The following is an 18412-nucleotide window of genomic DNA, read 5'->3' as shown; positions in this document are numbered from 1 at the left end:
ATGTAAGTGAAAGGGCCAGATGATGTCAGTGGTTGGTAAGGACGTGGCAGGTGCAAACACTCCCTTTTATCTTAGCAACCATTTTGCATTTTTCCATACCGAACACCCTGAGACTGAGTTCAATCCTTATAGTGGGATATAGTTTTTCTTTAAGCAGCATCTTGGTTTTATATTACCAAAAGCTTTAAAGTGGAACTAAGCCCTCCTATTCTTTACAGGCAAGGAAGCTGCCATATTATGCTAACCATACACTAGTCAAAAAATTGTTCAAACTTGTTTTCAAATAACGAACGCTCGGTTGTGAGAGCAATCAATATTGCCAAAATATGACCGATAAATCATTCAATGGACATAAATCAGTTGCACAGTATGAATAATTAGATTTTTAACAGGTGAGGAACATACTAACCTTTTGAATTTCTCATTTGTTTGGCAGAAGTTTTCCAACCTGTTCCTTCAATTTTTTTTTTGGCTCCGAAAAGTTAAGAACTATTTTCTCTCACATTGACTGACAGATTTTCAAATGTTTTTCTGTCTAGTGTATGGGTAACATCAGGCCTCTGTTTGATCTGGCATGCACATGTGTTGCACATGTGATCAGCAATTACACCAGCCTTTTGATGGCTTTACTGTTTGGCTGAGAGCAAACATAAGTACACTAGTAACTAGCAATTATTATTCAAGCCATGCCTATTAAATCTGTGAATTTAGTTCCACTTTAACTGCTTCCTGTCCGCCCTACAGCAGACATACTGCTACAGGGCGGCACGGGTACGCAAATTCACGTATATATACGTGATTTTGCATTTTCACATGATTGCAGAGGATCTCCAATGGGGTGGAGAACTGTTAGTAAACAAGAGTTCTCCCTGACAAGTCGTGCACACTGATTTGAATGCCTGTGCACAGCACAGCCATGCAAAGCAATGTGTTTACAGTGAAGAACACAGATACAGCTCCAGCCCCATAGTAAAACACACCCAGCACACAGTTAACCCTTTTGATTGCCCCACATGTTAACCGCTTCCTGCCGAGTGCCATTAGTACAGTGTCAGTGCTTTTTATTAGCACTGATCACTGTATTGGTGTCACTGGAGATGTCAGTGACACCAAGTCAGTTCTCCCCAGTGTCAGAATGCCCACTGCAGTCCCACTATAAGTTGCCGATCGCCACCGTTGCTAGTAAAAATTAAAAAAATGTAAAATCCCAGTATATAAACCGCCATTTGTAAACAATATAACTTTCACGTAAACCAATTAATGTACACGTATTGGGATTTTTTTTTTAGCAAAGACATGTAGCAGAATAAATTTTGGCCTAAATTTATGATGAAATTTGATTTTGTAAATTTTATTACTGGACATGTTTAATGGCAAAAAGTCAAAAATATTGTTTTTTCTCAAAAATTGTCGGTCTTTTTTTTATAGCTCAAAAAATAAAAAACGCGCAGGCGATCAAATACCACCAACAGAAAGCCAATTCGTGGGAAAAAAGGACGTAAATTTTATTTGGGTGCGGCATTGCACGACCACGCAATTATCAGTTAAAGTAACACAGCTCTGTAATGCAAAAAATGGCCTGGTCAGGAAGGGGGGTAAATCCTCTGGAGGGCAAGTGGTTAAAGTATAACTAAAGGCAAAGCTTTTTTTTTTTAGTTTTGCAATTGGTTTAGAATCTGTTTAAATCCTTATAATAACATTTAGCATTTCAAGCATGTAGCCCCGGTTCACACTGGATCCGACTTGTCACTGACTTCATCCACATATGTCTATGCAATGTCACACCTGAAATCGCCAAAAATTGTGTAGGAACTACTTTCAAAATTGGTGCAACTCCAACGCAGTCGTCCTGATATTCAAAAGGTTAAAACAAGCTAATGGCTGGGTGGCTGTAAAGGGCCCCTGATGTCTCTATTAGGAGAACCACTGCTTTAATATAGGGTGCATGTTAGCTAATTACATGAAAAAGTGTTATAAATATTACATTAAAATATATGAAAATAACACAAAAACATTGTAAAGGCCTCCCTGTCATCCTGCACACACAACTGATTGGAAACACAATCATAGGAGGCACACACGTCACTGAACAGAGATTGCACCAGACGTTTGATATTACTGCGAATGTGACAGAGTGGGCAAGCCTATGGACAATTTCAGGTATTGTAACCCCTAGACTGGTCTACAGTAGTTTTTTTTTTTTTTTTTTTTTTACCAGTGTCAATCCTGTAGTCAGCAGTATAACCCAAAGATTTAACACTTCCTGTGTCCCTCAGCGAACTCCAAGGAAATAATTTTACTTTTGTAAAAAATTCTGCTTTTATTGCAGTACATAATGACCTTTCTTTGTGTAATTGTTAGTTTTGCTGGTAGTTTAAAAAATATTGTTTGTATCATTCTAGAAATGTTACCACTTCCTATTTCAACGATATCGTCTGGAACATTATACAGTCTCTTCCAACTGGTTGGCACTTGGTACTGTTTTACTTTTTGGTTTCCTGTCATTTTCCCGCTCTATAGCCTTGTTTAGAGGTGAGTTCATATGCTTGATTATATTTAATATATGATAATATATTTTTTGCCTGTATATATAATTTTCTAACAGATTTGAATTTGTAGGTAAAAGAAGCCTTGGTTTAAAGTGTTGTATTCAGCAGGTTATACTAAGAATTGCAGGTCATGCTGGCAGTTTCTGTTTAACACTACTGTAATTAACCAAATGATTTCCATCCTGAAGGTGGTCAATTTGTAATTTGCTAATGGAATGCTGAAAGCTGCTTTGGTCCTACTTTAAGTTGAGTAAACCATTTTGCCATGGTCATTCTTGAGAACTTGTGTGCTCTCCCTGGAGTAAACTGTCCTGGTATTAAAGTGTTACTAAACCCACAACAGTAAAATCAGTCTGAATATGCAGTAGAGCTGCTTGTTATACTCACTGTGGAACCTAAAGGGTTAGTACTCCACACTGTGATCCTCCCTTTCTTCCACAGTCCCCAATCCATCTCCTGATAGCCTTGGGGCAAGCTGCATGTGCTCAGTTTGGTGTGAATTGCTAAGTGGTTTTTTTCTTTGAAGAGTGCATGTGACCAGCACAGGGCCAATCAGTGCTGTCCTCACAGAGGGTCAGGGGTCCTGCAGCCTCATAGGACTATCAGGGAAAATAAAAACTCCTCTTACAAGCTTTAAACAGTGCTCTGTTGGACACTGTTAGAAGTCACAAAACTGGTCTAACTGCTGATGAGAAAAGTTATTTAGCAGTTTTATATTTACTAAAATAATTGCATTTCCATGTGTGTACTGTAGGAGACCAGATATAGGTGTAGCACTGCCCCTTGGGACAAGCTGGAATATATTATGGGTCCTGCGCTCAATAGATCCAACCCTAAGCAAACCCAATCCCTCTGGCACAACTGGTAATGAATAGCAAATACCCCGCCAAGAAATTTGCTGACACAGGGTTAAATGAAACAAGAACAATTTTATGGAGAATGAAATGCAGTGTAGAGGGGTGGGGTTCCCCTTTCAACTTCAAAACTTTTCTTCTTTTATGCAATGCAGTAAATTTGGTCTGCCACTAGAGGGCTTCACAGCCAAGAGTCTCCTGATGGCAGAGTCGCACTTTAAGCAGAATACAACTGATATCAAACAAATAAACGTACTTATACTCTATCAATGAAACTTATTACCCACACCGGTGTATGATTCTGCTTCTGAGGGGCGTTAGCCAAAAATCACCTTAGAGTCAGAACAGAATGCAGTAAAGAGGTACCTCTAATAAGGCTACTAAGCCAGATTCCCCCACTTCAGTCCTTGTAACGGTGGAGCTCTAGTTGGTGCACGTTTAGTCCTTACAATGAAGTAAATAGCAGCTGAAGGCTTCTTTGGAGTTTCAGCTGGTGTGGGTTACATCCGATTTCACTAGGTTTCTGGGCTGAGAGGGTCCAACCTCAGTGTCTAAACGCAACACAAAGCACCCCAAGACCAGGGGCAGTCGCAGGATGCAATCTCCCAGTATGTGTCAGTCCCCGGGGCAGACAGTCTCAATTACACTGGTGGTGAGGGGCAAAGCAGGCAGAGGGATCTGTGGCTTGCACAGGGCCCCGGATGGGTGAGATCCCAGCAGTGGGGTGCGGATGTCCCAGTCTATATGCAAAGTGTAAATGGTGTGTCTTACAGTGGGACAGCTCACCAGACTCTGAACACACAGCAGGGTCCCTCTATCCGCGCTGGGTGCTGTAGTGCCTCCTCCTCTGCTTGGACGGGCTCCACATGTCCCTGTCTTTTCTCCAGCCTCATGTCTCTCTGTTCTCCCCTTCACTTCCTGCTTCCCCCCCCCCCCAGCGTTCTTTGCTGTGTAGTGGATGAGTCATGAACTTGGCAGAATGCCCAGGTTTCACAAATAGGAGAGAGAGAGAGAAAGGACTGACTGCTGATCATGTGATTCCTTCTGAATCCTCTTGTACAAGGAGCCTGCTACACAGGGAATACAGGTACTGGGTTTAGTAACACTTTAAGGGCTTATGAGAACTCTTAGCACTTGCCATTCAGAATAGCAAAGTCTTAGAACATGTGGTATTATGGTATGTTCAGGGCCAACTCCAAACTACAATAAGCTATAATAAGCAAGTGGCTGCAATCTCTGTGGGGTTTATATAATCCTACGTGATATCTGATTTTACTCTGCAGCGAATGGACTGGAGTGCAGAAAATATAAATATTTGCAGTTGTCTCTAGGAAAGGAAGGGAGAGAAATCTCCCCTGGTTAGACACAGCAGTAAGAACTTTACAGAAGTTCTAAACCTACCCCACACTGAATGACATTGCAAAGTCCTGGCTGGATAAGCAAAAAATAACACTTTCAAACCTCATATGGCTCCTGTCTCTACTCCAGAGCTCATCCCGGTGACCACATGGATCATCATCATGAAACAAATTCACTGCATACTGTATGTCCGGCATCTTCAAAAATATTATTGATCCAGATGATCAAGACAAAGACCCTGCCTTACTTTCATTTCAACATGTGGGCTTAACCTTAGAGAACTATATTATTGATTTGGAGTTGGGCTTTGTAAGGTTGTGTCTAGGTGTGAAATTAACCATACAAATCAACAAACAGAGGACGCACGGGCCTAGTGCATTACCTATGAAAATTGATTTATTATATAAAAAAGTAATATGCTCACAAAAGGATGAAATATTAAAGGCACATAATAAGAAGTACAGCATGGTCCACTCTCCCTAGATGGTGTCTTTATGGGGACTATTAGACCTCCAAATGGCTGACGCTCTTCAAGGCCTTGCCTCTTCCTCAGAGCCAGTGCAAGTAAAATGAACCATACTGTATTTCTAATGACACAAAACTTTATATCTCAGAATTCTTTTCAATTGATTTTTTTTTTTTTTTAATTATTATTTACCCAAACCATTTTTGTGTCCTTTGGGGTTGACTATACAAAACTGACTGTGGCCATGTATACTATAGCACATTTTACAACTGTGTACTCTTTGGGATATTTGTGATAGGTTTTGATTTCCAGCATAAGGGGAGAATATAAATGCAAAGAGGCATTAAAACTAAACCACATTCAAAAAATCTTAAAGTGCATGTGGAGATATTAAAATCATAGTGGCATAGCACATAAGCAATTGTTTTTAACATGCAATAATCCTATAGAATAAAACTATGATTATTGTGTAGTATCACTTTGCCTCTGATACCAGTTTACATAGGCTGCATGGTAAAGGTATATCAATTTGCTCCTAGGAGCCTAATTTTAAATAAGGGCAATACTGAAAGTTGTTTTAGACCATGCTTTCAAAAGTCCTATAAATAGTTTTATCAGGCAACTAACTATAACGTGCTGTAAATTGAAACAAATATATTAAATATTTAATATGACCAATGTATGCCTTAAATACAGCAAACATTTTCTTAGCTATACTTGTGTTCAGTTTTTTGAAGGTGCTCACCAAGTACATTGGAGTTGATTTACTAAAATTGGAGAGTGCAAAATCTGGTGCAGCTCTGCACAGAAACCAACCAGTTTCTAGGTTTTTTTTTGTCAAATCTTAATTGAACAAGCTGAAGTTAGCAGCTGATTGGCTGCCATGCACAGCTGCACCAGATTTTGCACTCTCCAGTTTTAGTAAATCAACCCATTTTTTTTTAAAGCATATTGGAATACTTGCCACAGTTTCTGCTCACACTTTGGCTGACTTAAGCTGGCCATACTTTGTGCAAATTTCTGCCAGTTTCTCAGGAACAAATGTGCTCAGAGAATGGCCCTGTCTGTCACCTTCCACCTGACATTCCTAGAGTTTCCAGTGTTTTTGTGTATAGGTGTCATTTGGTTTTGTCTCCATCTCGGAGGAAAGGTTTTGTGGTCACAACTTCTCCGTGAAGTGTAATTCTGATTAGATTTCTTGCAATTGTAAATAGGTGTACCTGAGCCCCAGTGATATTAAAGCTTAGCTGAACATCTTATGGTTTCAGTATTCTTTATCTGCTGCATTCGGTTGCTGCTGTATTATGAACAGATTTCTCACAGCTGTAGGTAGGTGTAAAAGACAAGATTATCACTATATCAAGGTGTGCTGTTGAAGATCATTACTGTCCTTATGACTTGAGTGTTATGCAGTGGTTTTTTGTGTTTTTGTTTTTACTAAATCAGCAGTTAGCTGCAGGACTTTACTTCTTGTCTAAGTTGCACATAACAATTATCTTTTTTCAGCCTTCAGTTTTGTGTATTCAGCCATTTCAGGCAATTTTAGTTCAGGGAGCAAACTAAACAGAATTGATATTTGCTTGTGTGTAGTTAAATATTATGCCCTACATAATAACTTCGTATATGCATCTTAAAAGATAAGTTCACCTGTATTTAGGGTGGAACATGTAACATGTTTCAGCTCCTGACAAACCAGAGGTACCTGAGCACAGGTACCTCTTGTTTGTTGTATTGTTGGGTCAGTAGCCAGACCTGAACCTTGTAGCTCTCCCCATTGTGTCTTTTCCCCTATGCTAGCATTGTGTCCACAGTAGCATTTGCGTAGGCAGAGCAGAGTAGGACTGGCCTCAGAGGGATTACTTTGACGCAGTTGGCCAGCTTAAGCATGTATTGCAATATGTATGTACTAAATATCCCTATTTATTGCATAGTCTGCTTGAAAGGGTATATACCAGTGTGCAGAGGGTCCTTCAGAATTTCTAATGTTTCAGCTCCTGCCTCCTCTCTCCCCTCCCTGTGACAGCAGGCAGGAGATCTTTTCTGCACGGGCTCCTCAGTCCATATATTCCATTGATACCAATGTTTTTGCATTGCAATTTTGATGCATAGTCCTTCATACCTATAATACTTGTGTACATCCCCTACATGGTGGCGTTTCCTATGTACCTGTGTTGCATATACACTAGACCGTGTGTCACTGTTTTTACAGCACAACCATATTCATTGCCGGTCATGACGTCTTTCTTTTAAAATTATTTTTTGTTATAGATCAATTCCTTTAGTATTGTCTCATTTTGTGGTGATAGCTAACTGTGGTATTTACTTAAGTGTCTAAACATGTGCAAAATTTGCAATGAAGCATAATTTTTTGATACATTTTTGGGTATCGCTTTCTGTCCATTATGTAACTGCTTTTTCTTGTGAACTTCTTTTCACATCCCCCCCCCTTTTTTGTGATCTTCTCCCACACACGCTGTCACAATTTAAAAACGACATGACCATGCAAGGCTCTGCCCCATATGTCTGCATTGTTCATTTACAGTTTCCTATGAACTAATGCCTACAAGTACTGTAAGCCTTTGCAGCTGATGGCTTGCAGTTCTCAATGAACTGCAGTGGCACTGGTGAGGTACAGGCAGACAACTTACTGAGTGTCCGCAGGATCCAGGTATTGCACCAGTGATCTGCTGATGCCTTACAAACTTCAGTGCAAAAAAAATAATAAAAGCACATTTTTTACCTTCAAAAGGTGAACTTTTCCTTTAAAGTGTTACTAAACACAGGACCCTGCATTCACATTATCTGGTCTCCCACAGTACACAGAACATGGAAGTGCAATTGTTTTAGTAAATATAAACTGCTAAATACCTTTTCTCATCAGCAGTTAGAGCCGTCTTCTTACTTCTATCAGTGTTCAGCAGAGCACTGATTAAAGCTTGTAGGAGTTTTCTTTCTGCTCTAGGAGGATACAGAAACCCCTGACCTTTGTCTAGACAGCGCTGATTGGCCCTGTGCTGATCACATGCACTCTCTCAAGAAAAAAAAAACCTCTCTAGCAGTACATACCAAGCTGAGCACTGTAGAGTGTCTCTGCTCCATATGTCTTATCAGGAGATAAGAGGGGGGACACTGGACGAAGGGGAGGATCAGAGAAGTCACGATCAAACAGCCTTTTTACACAATGCAGAGGATTAACCCCTTAGGTTCCACAGTGAGTATAACAAGCATGCTTTACTGCATATACAAACTGATTTTACTGTCGTGGGTTTAGTAACACTTTAAGTTACAGTAACCCTAAGAATTTTTAGATGTGTATCTTTAAAAGATATGAATATTTCTTCATATCCACTTTCTTTAAATCCAGTGTTGCATAGCCTTTTTAGAGTCTTGTTTGTGCACGTGTACAAGTTTTCTGTGTTTTGCCTAAGGCATGCAAATACATGTTATGGCCAAAAGATTGTGGTTGCCTGACAATTACATTTGGATCCTATTCACACATGAGCATTTTGTAGTTCCAAAACATGCAACTTCCAAAATCCCATAATTTTCAGTCATACCTTATCACACCTGAGCATAGTGTCAAGCTTGTAGTTCGAAAAAGCTTCATTTGTGCTACAAGTGTAATGATTTTGGCCCCAGTAGACTTCAGTGGGGGCACCTGAAAAACACACAAACGCGCCTGTACAAAAAGCCTGCAAAACTACCAAACACTCAGCTTAAGTGTGAATGTAGCCTTAGTCCCCATACACACTGGACGTTTAGCCCTGGTACATGAGGCTCCTGTGGGCAGAATGCATAGATGCACCATCCAGCCCTGCTGCCAGTAGCCTGTTTAAACTCAGAGTTTATGGCCAGAACACAAGAAGACTGCCTCCCTGGAAGTATACTGCCCCAATTGTTAGTACTGCTTGGTGCACCATCCAGCTGCAGCAGCTGTCGGCCTCTTATAGAGTTTAGCAGGCTGCAAACAGTGGGGCTGGATGGTAAAATTGCTTCTTCTGCCTGCACTTAAGTGATGAACCCTCATGCACTGGGGATAAATTACTCTGGCACTTCTGCGTTTAGCTTTTCTAAATACAGGAGAAGTCATCTTGAGAGTACAATGTATGCATAAAGTATTCAGACCCCCGTCACTTTTTTCAATTTTATGTTGCAGCGTAATACCACAGTTGTTCAAATTAATTTTTTTTCTCTCTACGCTCAGTGCCCCATAATGGCAAAGTGAAAACTGAATTTTAGGAATGCCTGTGAATTTAATACAAATATAAAACTGAAATTTCTTTATCGAACATCACGGGACACAGAGCAAGCTATTCATGACAATGTGGATTATAGGCCACCTATAGCTGAATGGACACTGGCCGACCAATCAGAAAGGAGGTTTTCCCCTATATAACCCCCTCTACACAGGAAGTACTTCAGTTTTTTCGACAGTGTCTGTAAGGTGGATGGTCACTGAAAGTATTTCTTGTGCTCCTGGAGCATATATAAGGTCCTTCGCGAATCATTGACTTTATTCGGCGCTGGACCCCACGTAGATGGAACCCTATGCAGTTTTAAATCTGACCAAGGCGCTTTCCAGCGGGGTGCTATATGGATCCAAAGCAGTGGCCCACATTATGGATACCGGGTCCTTGAAGTTCTGTATGATAATGCCCACCGTGATGGGTGAAGGTTGGTGCCTGGCGGAAGTCGGGAGCCTGCAGAGAGACTGGTATGCTATCTCTCTTTTTTTTTTCCTCTCTCTGTAAAGAAGAAAAACTAATTTTGAGGGAAAAGGAGAGGTTTTGTTTGTTTGGCTAAAGTTTCCACCAGGGGGAGTGCTCACAACATTTTAGCCCGGGACATGCTTGCCTGTTTTTGGTCACTAGAGGGAGCATTCTGGTCCCTAAGAGTGCTGCCGGCAATCGTGGGTATGGCGCTGTTCACGTGCATTCAGCAGGCGTGGACGTGCATGAGGATCGTAAACACGTGCATTAGAGGACAGAAAAGGAAGTCGGCCATATTTATTCATCAGGAGGCCTGGGCACACGTGGGCTGCTGCTGCTGCCGCTGATTAGTTCCTGTGGCTGGGACAGAGATCAGGTTATTCAGGGGTGCATGTGAGTACTCCCTTGAGGGGAAAGGAGTGTTGACCAGGCAGTCAGGAGCCGCCTTTAGTGGCCCATAAGGTCAGCAATTTACATTGAGTGTTTTCTTCAGCACACTACTTGCATAGCTGTATCTTGTGGTCTGTTGGTACTATTGGAGGTGCACAGGCTTTTACACTATCTGAAGTAATGTCTTCCAGAGAGCGGAGTGGGGGAGGCACAGTAGGAAAGGGTACTTATGTGCTGTCACCAGGTCCTGCTGTAGTATCCTCTCCTGAGAGGCCAGAAGCAACTGGGCAGTCTGAGCCACTGCGTTTATGTGGCATTGTGGCGAATACTGGGTCATCTAACTCGGCATATGTAACCAAGTATAATCTTGCTTCAGCTTTAGAGGATAAGATCACAGGGATGATTGCGTCGGTTTCTGAGGGGACTAAGAATCAGAAGACATCCCTGTCACTAGAATCACCAATCCTGGAGCAGGAATGGGTGGAACCTGAGGATGAGGAAAAACTGGAGAAAGGTCAGGCAGTAAAGTCTCTGTCTGGGGGGTCACAGCCTGAGGAGGAGAAGGCGGTCTCTGCCTCCCAGTCTCAGAGGTTATAAATCCAGGACCTCAGTGATATGGTACAATCTGGATTCAGGCTACCTCTGATAGAAACCTCTGAGATTACTTATTCTTTTCTGGGCTCTTTGAAACCTCCACAGAGTACCCTGGCCTTTCCAGTGCATCCTCTTCTATAGCAAATTATGTATGCTTACTGGGACCACCCAGGCAGGGTTTTTGTTCCATGAAAGAGGTTTTCTTTTTTTACACTCCAAGGAAGAGAAGTTTATTAAGAAATGGGGTATACCTGTAGTGGATGCAGCTGTTTCATCTGTAAACTAGTCTTTAACATGTCCTGTGGATAATGTCCAGGTCTTTCAAGGATCCAGCAGGTAGGAAACTGGAGTCTCTCCTTAAGGCCTCCTTCTCCCTGGCAGGTTCTGTTGCACAGCCAGCAGTGGCAGCTATTGGCATTTTCCAGAGTCTTTCTGTCTGTGTCAAACAACTGCTTGGAAGATCATCGGTGCAGGGGGAATGCTTGGCCGAGGATTTGGAGGATGTTCCACATGCTTTATGTTTTGCAGTTGATGCTGTTAAGGACTCAATTCAGCAAATTTCTCACTTGGCTCTCTGCCATGAACTGCCATGCAAAAACCTATTGGCAGGTTTTCCCTTTCATGGAGGATGGCTGTTTTGGGAAGATTTAGACAAATATATCCAAAAGAGTTAATTGGGAAAGAGTTCTCTTCTACTCTTTAAAAGGAGATCCAAGCGCCCTTCTCTTAAGGTGTCAGGGGCTTTGATTGCTGGCCCCTCATCTACAAGGCAGTTGTTGCGCTGCACACAGGTCCCAGCCTCCAGAGGTAGAACTCCGAATCAAAACCCGAGGAGGCCCTGGATACAAAAGTCATCCAAGGCAGATCCAAAGTCCGCCTCCTTATGAAGGGGCACCTCCACTCATTCAGGAGGGGGAAGGCTTTTGAATTTTATTGCTGCCTAGAGGGCTCTAATCCAAGACAAGGTGGTCATTTCTACGATTTCTCTGGGGTACAGACTAGAATTTCAGGTCTCCCCCCTCCTCAGTTTCTAAAATGAAATGTACCAATGAATTCAGAGAAGAGAAGAGCTTTGTCACACGCACTCGATTGCCTATTGCCTCGGGGTGATCACGGAGGTTCCAGTAGAAGAAAGGTTTCAGGGGTTTTATTAAAATCTGTGCATAGTCCCATAGCCAAATTGGGATGTAAGGCCCATTTTGGACCTCAAGTTTCTAAATGTCCGGTCTTTTCGTATGGAATCAGTTCGGTCAGTAGTGGCCTCTTTACAAGAAGGAGATTTTTTTTAGCATCCATAGACATCAAGGACCTATACCTACATGTGCTGATATTCATTCCTCACCAAAGATTTTTGCAGTTTGCAGTAGGAGCTCAGCATTTCCAGTTCATACTACCATTTGGGCTGGTCACGGCTCCCAGAGTTTTCACAAAAATTCTTGCTCCGGTGGGGGGGCTGCTCAGAACTCGGAGGGTATCGGTCATAGGTTAAATAACAAATAAGAACAGCACCTCTGGAACTTGAAAAAATTGTATAAATAAGGAATATATTCAGGGAGAGCCGCTATCAAACCCAATAAAAGGCAAACAACAAAAGTACATTATAACAAGACAGCGCTCTTCCCAAAAAATATCTCTTAAGGTGCAAAAGTGCTGAAAATCAAATATAAAAAACTTATAATGACTTTCTCACATCTTTTTATTATAAGTTTTTTATATTTGTTTTTCAGCATTTTTGCACCTTAAAAGATATTTTTTGGGAAGAGGGTTGTCTTGTTATAATTTACATCGGTCATAGGTTATCTAGATGATCTGTTGCTCAGAGGTCAGTCAGTGTCAGGTCTGAAGCAGGATGTGGTGCTTATGATGTAGATCCTGGAACAGCTGGGCTGTGTGCTCAACTTCAAGAAGTCAATCCTGGAACGAATACAGAGCCTGGAGTATTTGGGGATGGTCCTAGACACAGTTCTGGCAAAGGTATTTGTGCTGCCAGAAAAACATTGCGCCCTGAGGAATGAGGTTTGCAGTTTAAAAGGCAAGAGGTATCCTTCAATTCGCCTCTGAGGTTGCTGGGGAAGATGGTGTCCTCGTTCAAGGCTATTCCCTATGCCCAATTCCACTCCCAGACTGCTGCAAAGGAGCATTCTGACTGTTTGCAACAAGAAGGTTCCTGCCCTGGAATACTGTATGTCTCTGTCTCCACACGTACTGTGAAGCCTGAATTTGTGGTTGATGACTCACAATTTGGAGAGAGGGAGATCCTTTCAGCCAGTGGTGTGGAAATTGGTAACCACCAAAGCCAGCCTCTCAGGTTGGGGCACTGTCCTGGAGGAGGCCACAGTTCAGGGAACGTGGCTTCCATGGGAAGGGTTCTCCTCATCCATGTCCTGGAATTTCAGGCAGTGAGGCTGGCTCTGAGGTATTGGACAATTCAGGCTTCAGGGCTGGCCTGTAAGGATTCAGGCCAATAATGCCACAGCATTGGCATACATCAACCACCAGGGTGGTACCAGGAGTTGAGGGGTTCAGGAGGAGGTGAATTACAATCTGACCCGGGCAGAGAGACATGTTCCAAGTTTTTCAGCAGTGTTCATTCGGGGTGGAAAATTGGTAGGCGGATTATCTCAGTCGGTGGCAGTTGATTCCAGGGGAACGAATGAGCTTTGCATCCCAAGGTTTGCAAGAGAATCTGCCAGCGATGGGGTTGCCTGGATGTAGATCTATTGGCATCCAGCTTGAACAACAAGGTCAGTCTTTTTGTGTCAAGTGTAAGGGACCCTCGTGTGTCGGTAGATGCCTTAGTGCTTCCTTGGAACCTGTTTTCACTGATTTATGGTTTTCCTCTGGTTCAGCTGCTGCCATATCTCTTACGCAGGATTTGGGAAGAGTCTATTCCGGTGATACTGAATGCTCTGGCTTGGCCCAGGAGGGCCTGGTACGTGGACATATTGAAGATGGCAGAAGACGGGCCGTAGTCCCTGCCGTGTCAGCTGGACTTGCTGTCTCAAGGTCCTATATTGCACCCAGCTTTACGGTCACTAAATTTGACTGCATGACTATTGAAACCCAGATCCTAAAGGATAGGGGACTATCGGATTCTGTCATCCCCATCATGTTGGGTGCTAGAAAGGTAGTCTCGAGGAACATTTATTACAGAACTTCGAAGGCTTACATTTCCTGGTGTGAGGTCCAGAGATGGCATCCATGAAAGTATGTGATTGGTAGGATTCCCTAATTGTTTCAAACAGGGTTGGAGAAGACATTGGCTGTTGGTACCATTAAGGGCCAGGCTTCAGCATTAGCTGTTTTTTTTCCAGAGGCCCTTTGCGTCTCACTCTTTGGTTGCAGTTTTTTACAGGGAGTAATGCGTATTATATCAGGTTGCCTTTGTGTCCTTGGGGCCTGAACTTGGTTTTAGAGGTTTTGCACAAACCACCATTTGAGATACTAGAGAGATACCACTGGTCCTGTTGACTCATAAGGTTTTTTTATAGTTGCAATAACTTCTGCAAGAAGGGTGTCGGAGCTGGCAGCTCTTTCTTGCAGAGAACCATGTCTGGTTTTGCATCATAAGGTGGTGTTGCGGCCTCAACTGACTTTTTTTTTGTTTTGTTTTTTTTACCAATGGTGGTTTCTAGTTTTCATCTCAATCAGGACATCATTCTGCCTTCATTCTTTCCTAGGCCTCAGTCAGCAGGAGAAAGATCTCTGTATACCTTGGATTTGTTACGCAATGTATGGGGTCTTCTTGAAGGTGACAGCACAGGTCAGGAGGTCAGATGCTGTGTTCGTGCTGCCATTGGGGCCTAGGAAAGGGCAGGTGGCATCCAAGGTGACTATTTCCCATTGGATCCACCAATTGATCATTCAAGCCAGTGGTTTGAAAGGTAAGGTCCCACCCTTTTGGGTAAAGGCACACTCTACCAGGAGTGTGGAGGCATCTTGGACAATCCACCATCAGGTGTCAGTGGCTCAGGTTTGCAAAGCCGCTACATGGTCTTCGGTTCACACATTCACAAGGTTCTACCAGGTGGATGTCAGAGCTGCAGAGAATTCTGTCTTTGGCCTCAGTGTCTTACAGACAGCTGAGTAGGTTCTGAGGGATTATTGATGGTGGCTATCATGGTATCACCCTCCCCTCAAATTTGTTCATTGCTTTGGGACATCCCACATAGTCATGAATAGCCTGCTCTGTATCCCGTGATGTATGATAAAGAAAACTGGAATTTTTATACATACAGTACTTACCTGTAAAATCCATTTCTTGGAGTAAATCAGGGGATACAGAGGTCCAGCCTCTCTTTCTGGAATTTCATTGCTTGCTAAAAAAGTACTTCCTGTGTAGGAGGGGTTATATCGGGAGGACATCCTCTGGTCGGCCAGTGTCCACCTATAGGTGGCCTATAACCCACATAGTCACGAATAGCCTGCTTTGTGTCCTGTGATGTACTCCAAGCAATGGATTTTACAGGTAAGTATGTAGAAAAAAATCCAGTTATCAAATACACTTAAGTATTCAGACCCTTTACCCAGTCCTTTTTTGAAGCACATTTGGCAGCAATTACAGCCTTGAGTCTTTTTGGGTATAATGTTACAAGCTTTGCACACATGGATTGGGGGATTTTCTGCCATTCTTCTTTGCAAATTCTCTCAAGTTCAGTCAGGTTGGATGGGGACTGTCTGTGAACAGCCATTTTCAGGTCTCTCCAGAGATGTTTTATAGGTTCAAGTCAGCTCTAGCTGGGCCACTCTAGGACATTCACAGAGTTGTTCCTAAGCCCCTCCTGTGTTTTCTTGGCTGTGTGCTTAGAATCATCATGTTGGAAGGTGTAGTTTTGGCCCAGTCTGGGGTCCTGAGCACTGTGGAACAGGTTTTCATTAAGGATAGCTCTGTACTTTGCTCCTTTCACGTATCAAAGACCAGATGGACTGTAGGTTGGAGACACTGCTGCATAGGGCCTGGGATGCCAACGCCTCTACTATGGCCCCAGCCTTGCATTGTGAGAAACACTGATGCTTGGATGCTCAAACTGATTGACCACGTCGCACAGGGTATGAAGAAAAAATGGGAAACCCAGTCAGAAGAAGTCTTGGATTCCCTGGAGGTGGATGGTAAGGCAGTGGCTTACCTGGCAGACGCTGTGGTGCAGATGGTCAGGACATCGATTAAGACCTCTGCCCTCCTTAACGCAGCCCAAATCATTATGGGTTAAAACCTGGGAGGGCAATCAAACGTCAAGAGCCCATCTCTGCGGTTTACTCTTTGAAGATTTCTTGTTGCTCAGCCCAGGGTTAGACCAGGTGCTATCTAGGTGTGCCGAAAAGGGGAAAAAGTTCCCTATCAAAGCTAAAAAGGATAAGGGTAAGATGTTTTTTTTGTGCCCCCCTTAATCAGTGCCAACAAAGGTTCAGGAAGGATTCCCCTAAAAAATGGGCCAGCAAAGTAAGACAAAAGGGAAGTTTCAATTTTTCTGGCTCCAAACCCACCAGCAAGGACCCCAGATGACATAGACTTCAGGATGGGCAGAGGGCTGTCCAGATTCCTTCAGCAGTGGGGGAAGACTACGGGCAAGTGAGTAAAGGGGAGAGAACAATGTTCTTTGACAACTTGCCAGCCAGCTTGCTAACAACCGAATTAACCTAACAGTATGCGTTTATAACAGGGGTTTAGTTAGCACACATTTGCAAATACATACGTAAGCCACAGAGCCACGTCACGGCACCCTGATAATCTGTGGTCCTAACTCTACAATTTGAGACTCCCCATAATAGAGGCACATGCATTTAATGGATAGATCAAGGACAGGTGAACCTGAGGGAGCCACCCCTTTTAAAGGCAAAGGAGTGCACTGCACCCCAGCATGTAGCACAATGGCAACCAGGGTCCTAGTGCACCCACGTACCAAAACTCCAACATGCAAATAGAAGTGCCGAAAAGGGGAAAAAGTTCCCTATCAAAGCTAAAAAGGATAAGGGTAAGATTTTTTTTTGTGCCCCCCTTAATCAGTGCCAACAAATGTTCAGGAAGGATTCCCCTAAAAAATGGGCCAGCAAAGTAAGACAAAAGGGAAGTTTCAATTTTTCTGACTCCAAACCCACCAGCAAGGACCCCAAATGACATAGACTTCAGGATGGGCAGAGGGCTGTCCAGATTCCTTCAGCAGTGGGGGAAGACTACGAGCAGCCCGTACATCCTGCAGCTGATAAGAGAGAGGGGTACCAGTTGGAGTTCTGCTGTCTCCCCCCTCATACCTTTGTGCTGATTTATCCCCCTAGGGACAGGACAAGGGCAGAGAGCGTCTCTTGGGAGGGTTCAAATATCTAGCAGAGCAGGGGAAAATCATCCCTGTGCCAGTGGACCAAAGGTTCCAGGGGTTTTATTCCTACGTGTTCATGGTCCTGAAGCCTTCAGGGAATTTCCGCCTCATCATAAACCTGAGAAAGTTGAACGGTTTCCTATGGTACAAGATATTCCGCATGGAAAGTATTTACAGTGTACGGAAGCATCTGCTCAAAGAAGTCTTCATGGCCACTGTGGGTCTCAGGGACGCCTACTTCCACGTTCCCATTGCCCCAGAATACCAAGCCTTCTTATGCTTTGCCATCTTCATGGAGCAGGGCATCGGTCACTGGCAGTTCTGAGCTCTCCTTTTTGGATTGGTGGCCAGTCCAAGAGTATTTACCAAGGTCTTGGCAGAGGTGTAGTAGCCTTTTTACACATTCAGGGAATTTCCCTCATTTCCTACCTAGATGATCTGATGATTTATGGAGTCTCGCGACACCAATTCCTGAGAGACCTGGAAAAGGTGTGCCTCACCTTGGAATCCCTGGGGTGGATTGTAAATTTGGAGAATTCCTCATTGACTCCCTCCTAAACCAAGGTGTTCTAGGAGTACATCGTGGACTCCAGAGTACAAAAGCTATTTCTGCCGCAAGAAAAGACCAAAAAGATAGGCAGGCAGTTTCTGCCTTGATAAGCGGTTTCAGACTGCTCCTGCAGACGCATCACAAGAGTTCTAGGTCTCAGTGGATGGGCACAATTGCAATCCAGGGAGATGCAATTCTTCCTCCTGGAACAGGAAAGAGGAGGCACTGGACAAGAGGGTTTCCCTCCCAGAGAATGTAAAGTTCTCTTTGGTATGGTGGCTCAAGCCCCAGAATTTGGAGGCAGGGAGACTGTGGGCGCAGTGGGACCCAGTTTGGGTAACCACGGACGCAAGTGAAATGGGGCTGGGGTTCATCTAGAGGACCAACAAGCCCAAGGCCCATGGGATTCACTTCAAAAAGGGACCTCCTCCAACTGCAGAGAGCTGTTGGCAGTAGGTCAGGCCTTGAAAGCCTTTGCAACCAGGATCAAAGGAGAAGTCCAAATTCTGTCAGACAATATGTCCACAGTGGCATCAGATCCCGGAATCTCCTGAACCTAGTGCATCTAGGTGGGGAGGAGAGCAGAGTGCTTTTGGTTTCAGCGGTCCACATAAAGGGGTTGGTCAA

General features: G+C 43.4%; 1 protein-coding gene across 3 annotated transcripts in view; it reads left to right on the top strand.

Annotated features, from left to right (window-relative positions):
• Positions 1 to 18412, top strand: part of ALG9 (ALG9 alpha-1,2-mannosyltransferase) — a 221752-nt gene that overhangs the window by 127869 nt on the left and 75471 nt on the right. For all 3 annotated transcript variants that reach the window (XM_089670179.1, XM_089670180.1, XM_089670178.1), the window contains exon 11: positions 2403 to 2532. In XM_089670179.1, the coding sequence (XP_089526305.1) occupies positions 2403 to 2532 (130 nt within the window). The remainder of the gene's footprint in view (positions 1 to 2402; positions 2533 to 18412) is intronic.

This window comes from Staurois parvus, unplaced genomic scaffold (assembly GCF_062004578.1).
Source record: "Staurois parvus isolate SC_StPar_1 unplaced genomic scaffold, SC_StPar_1.0 ptg000087l, whole genome shotgun sequence".
NCBI lineage: Eukaryota > Metazoa > Chordata > Amphibia > Anura > Ranidae > Staurois > Staurois parvus.
This window is presented reverse-complemented; position numbering and strand designations above follow the sequence as displayed.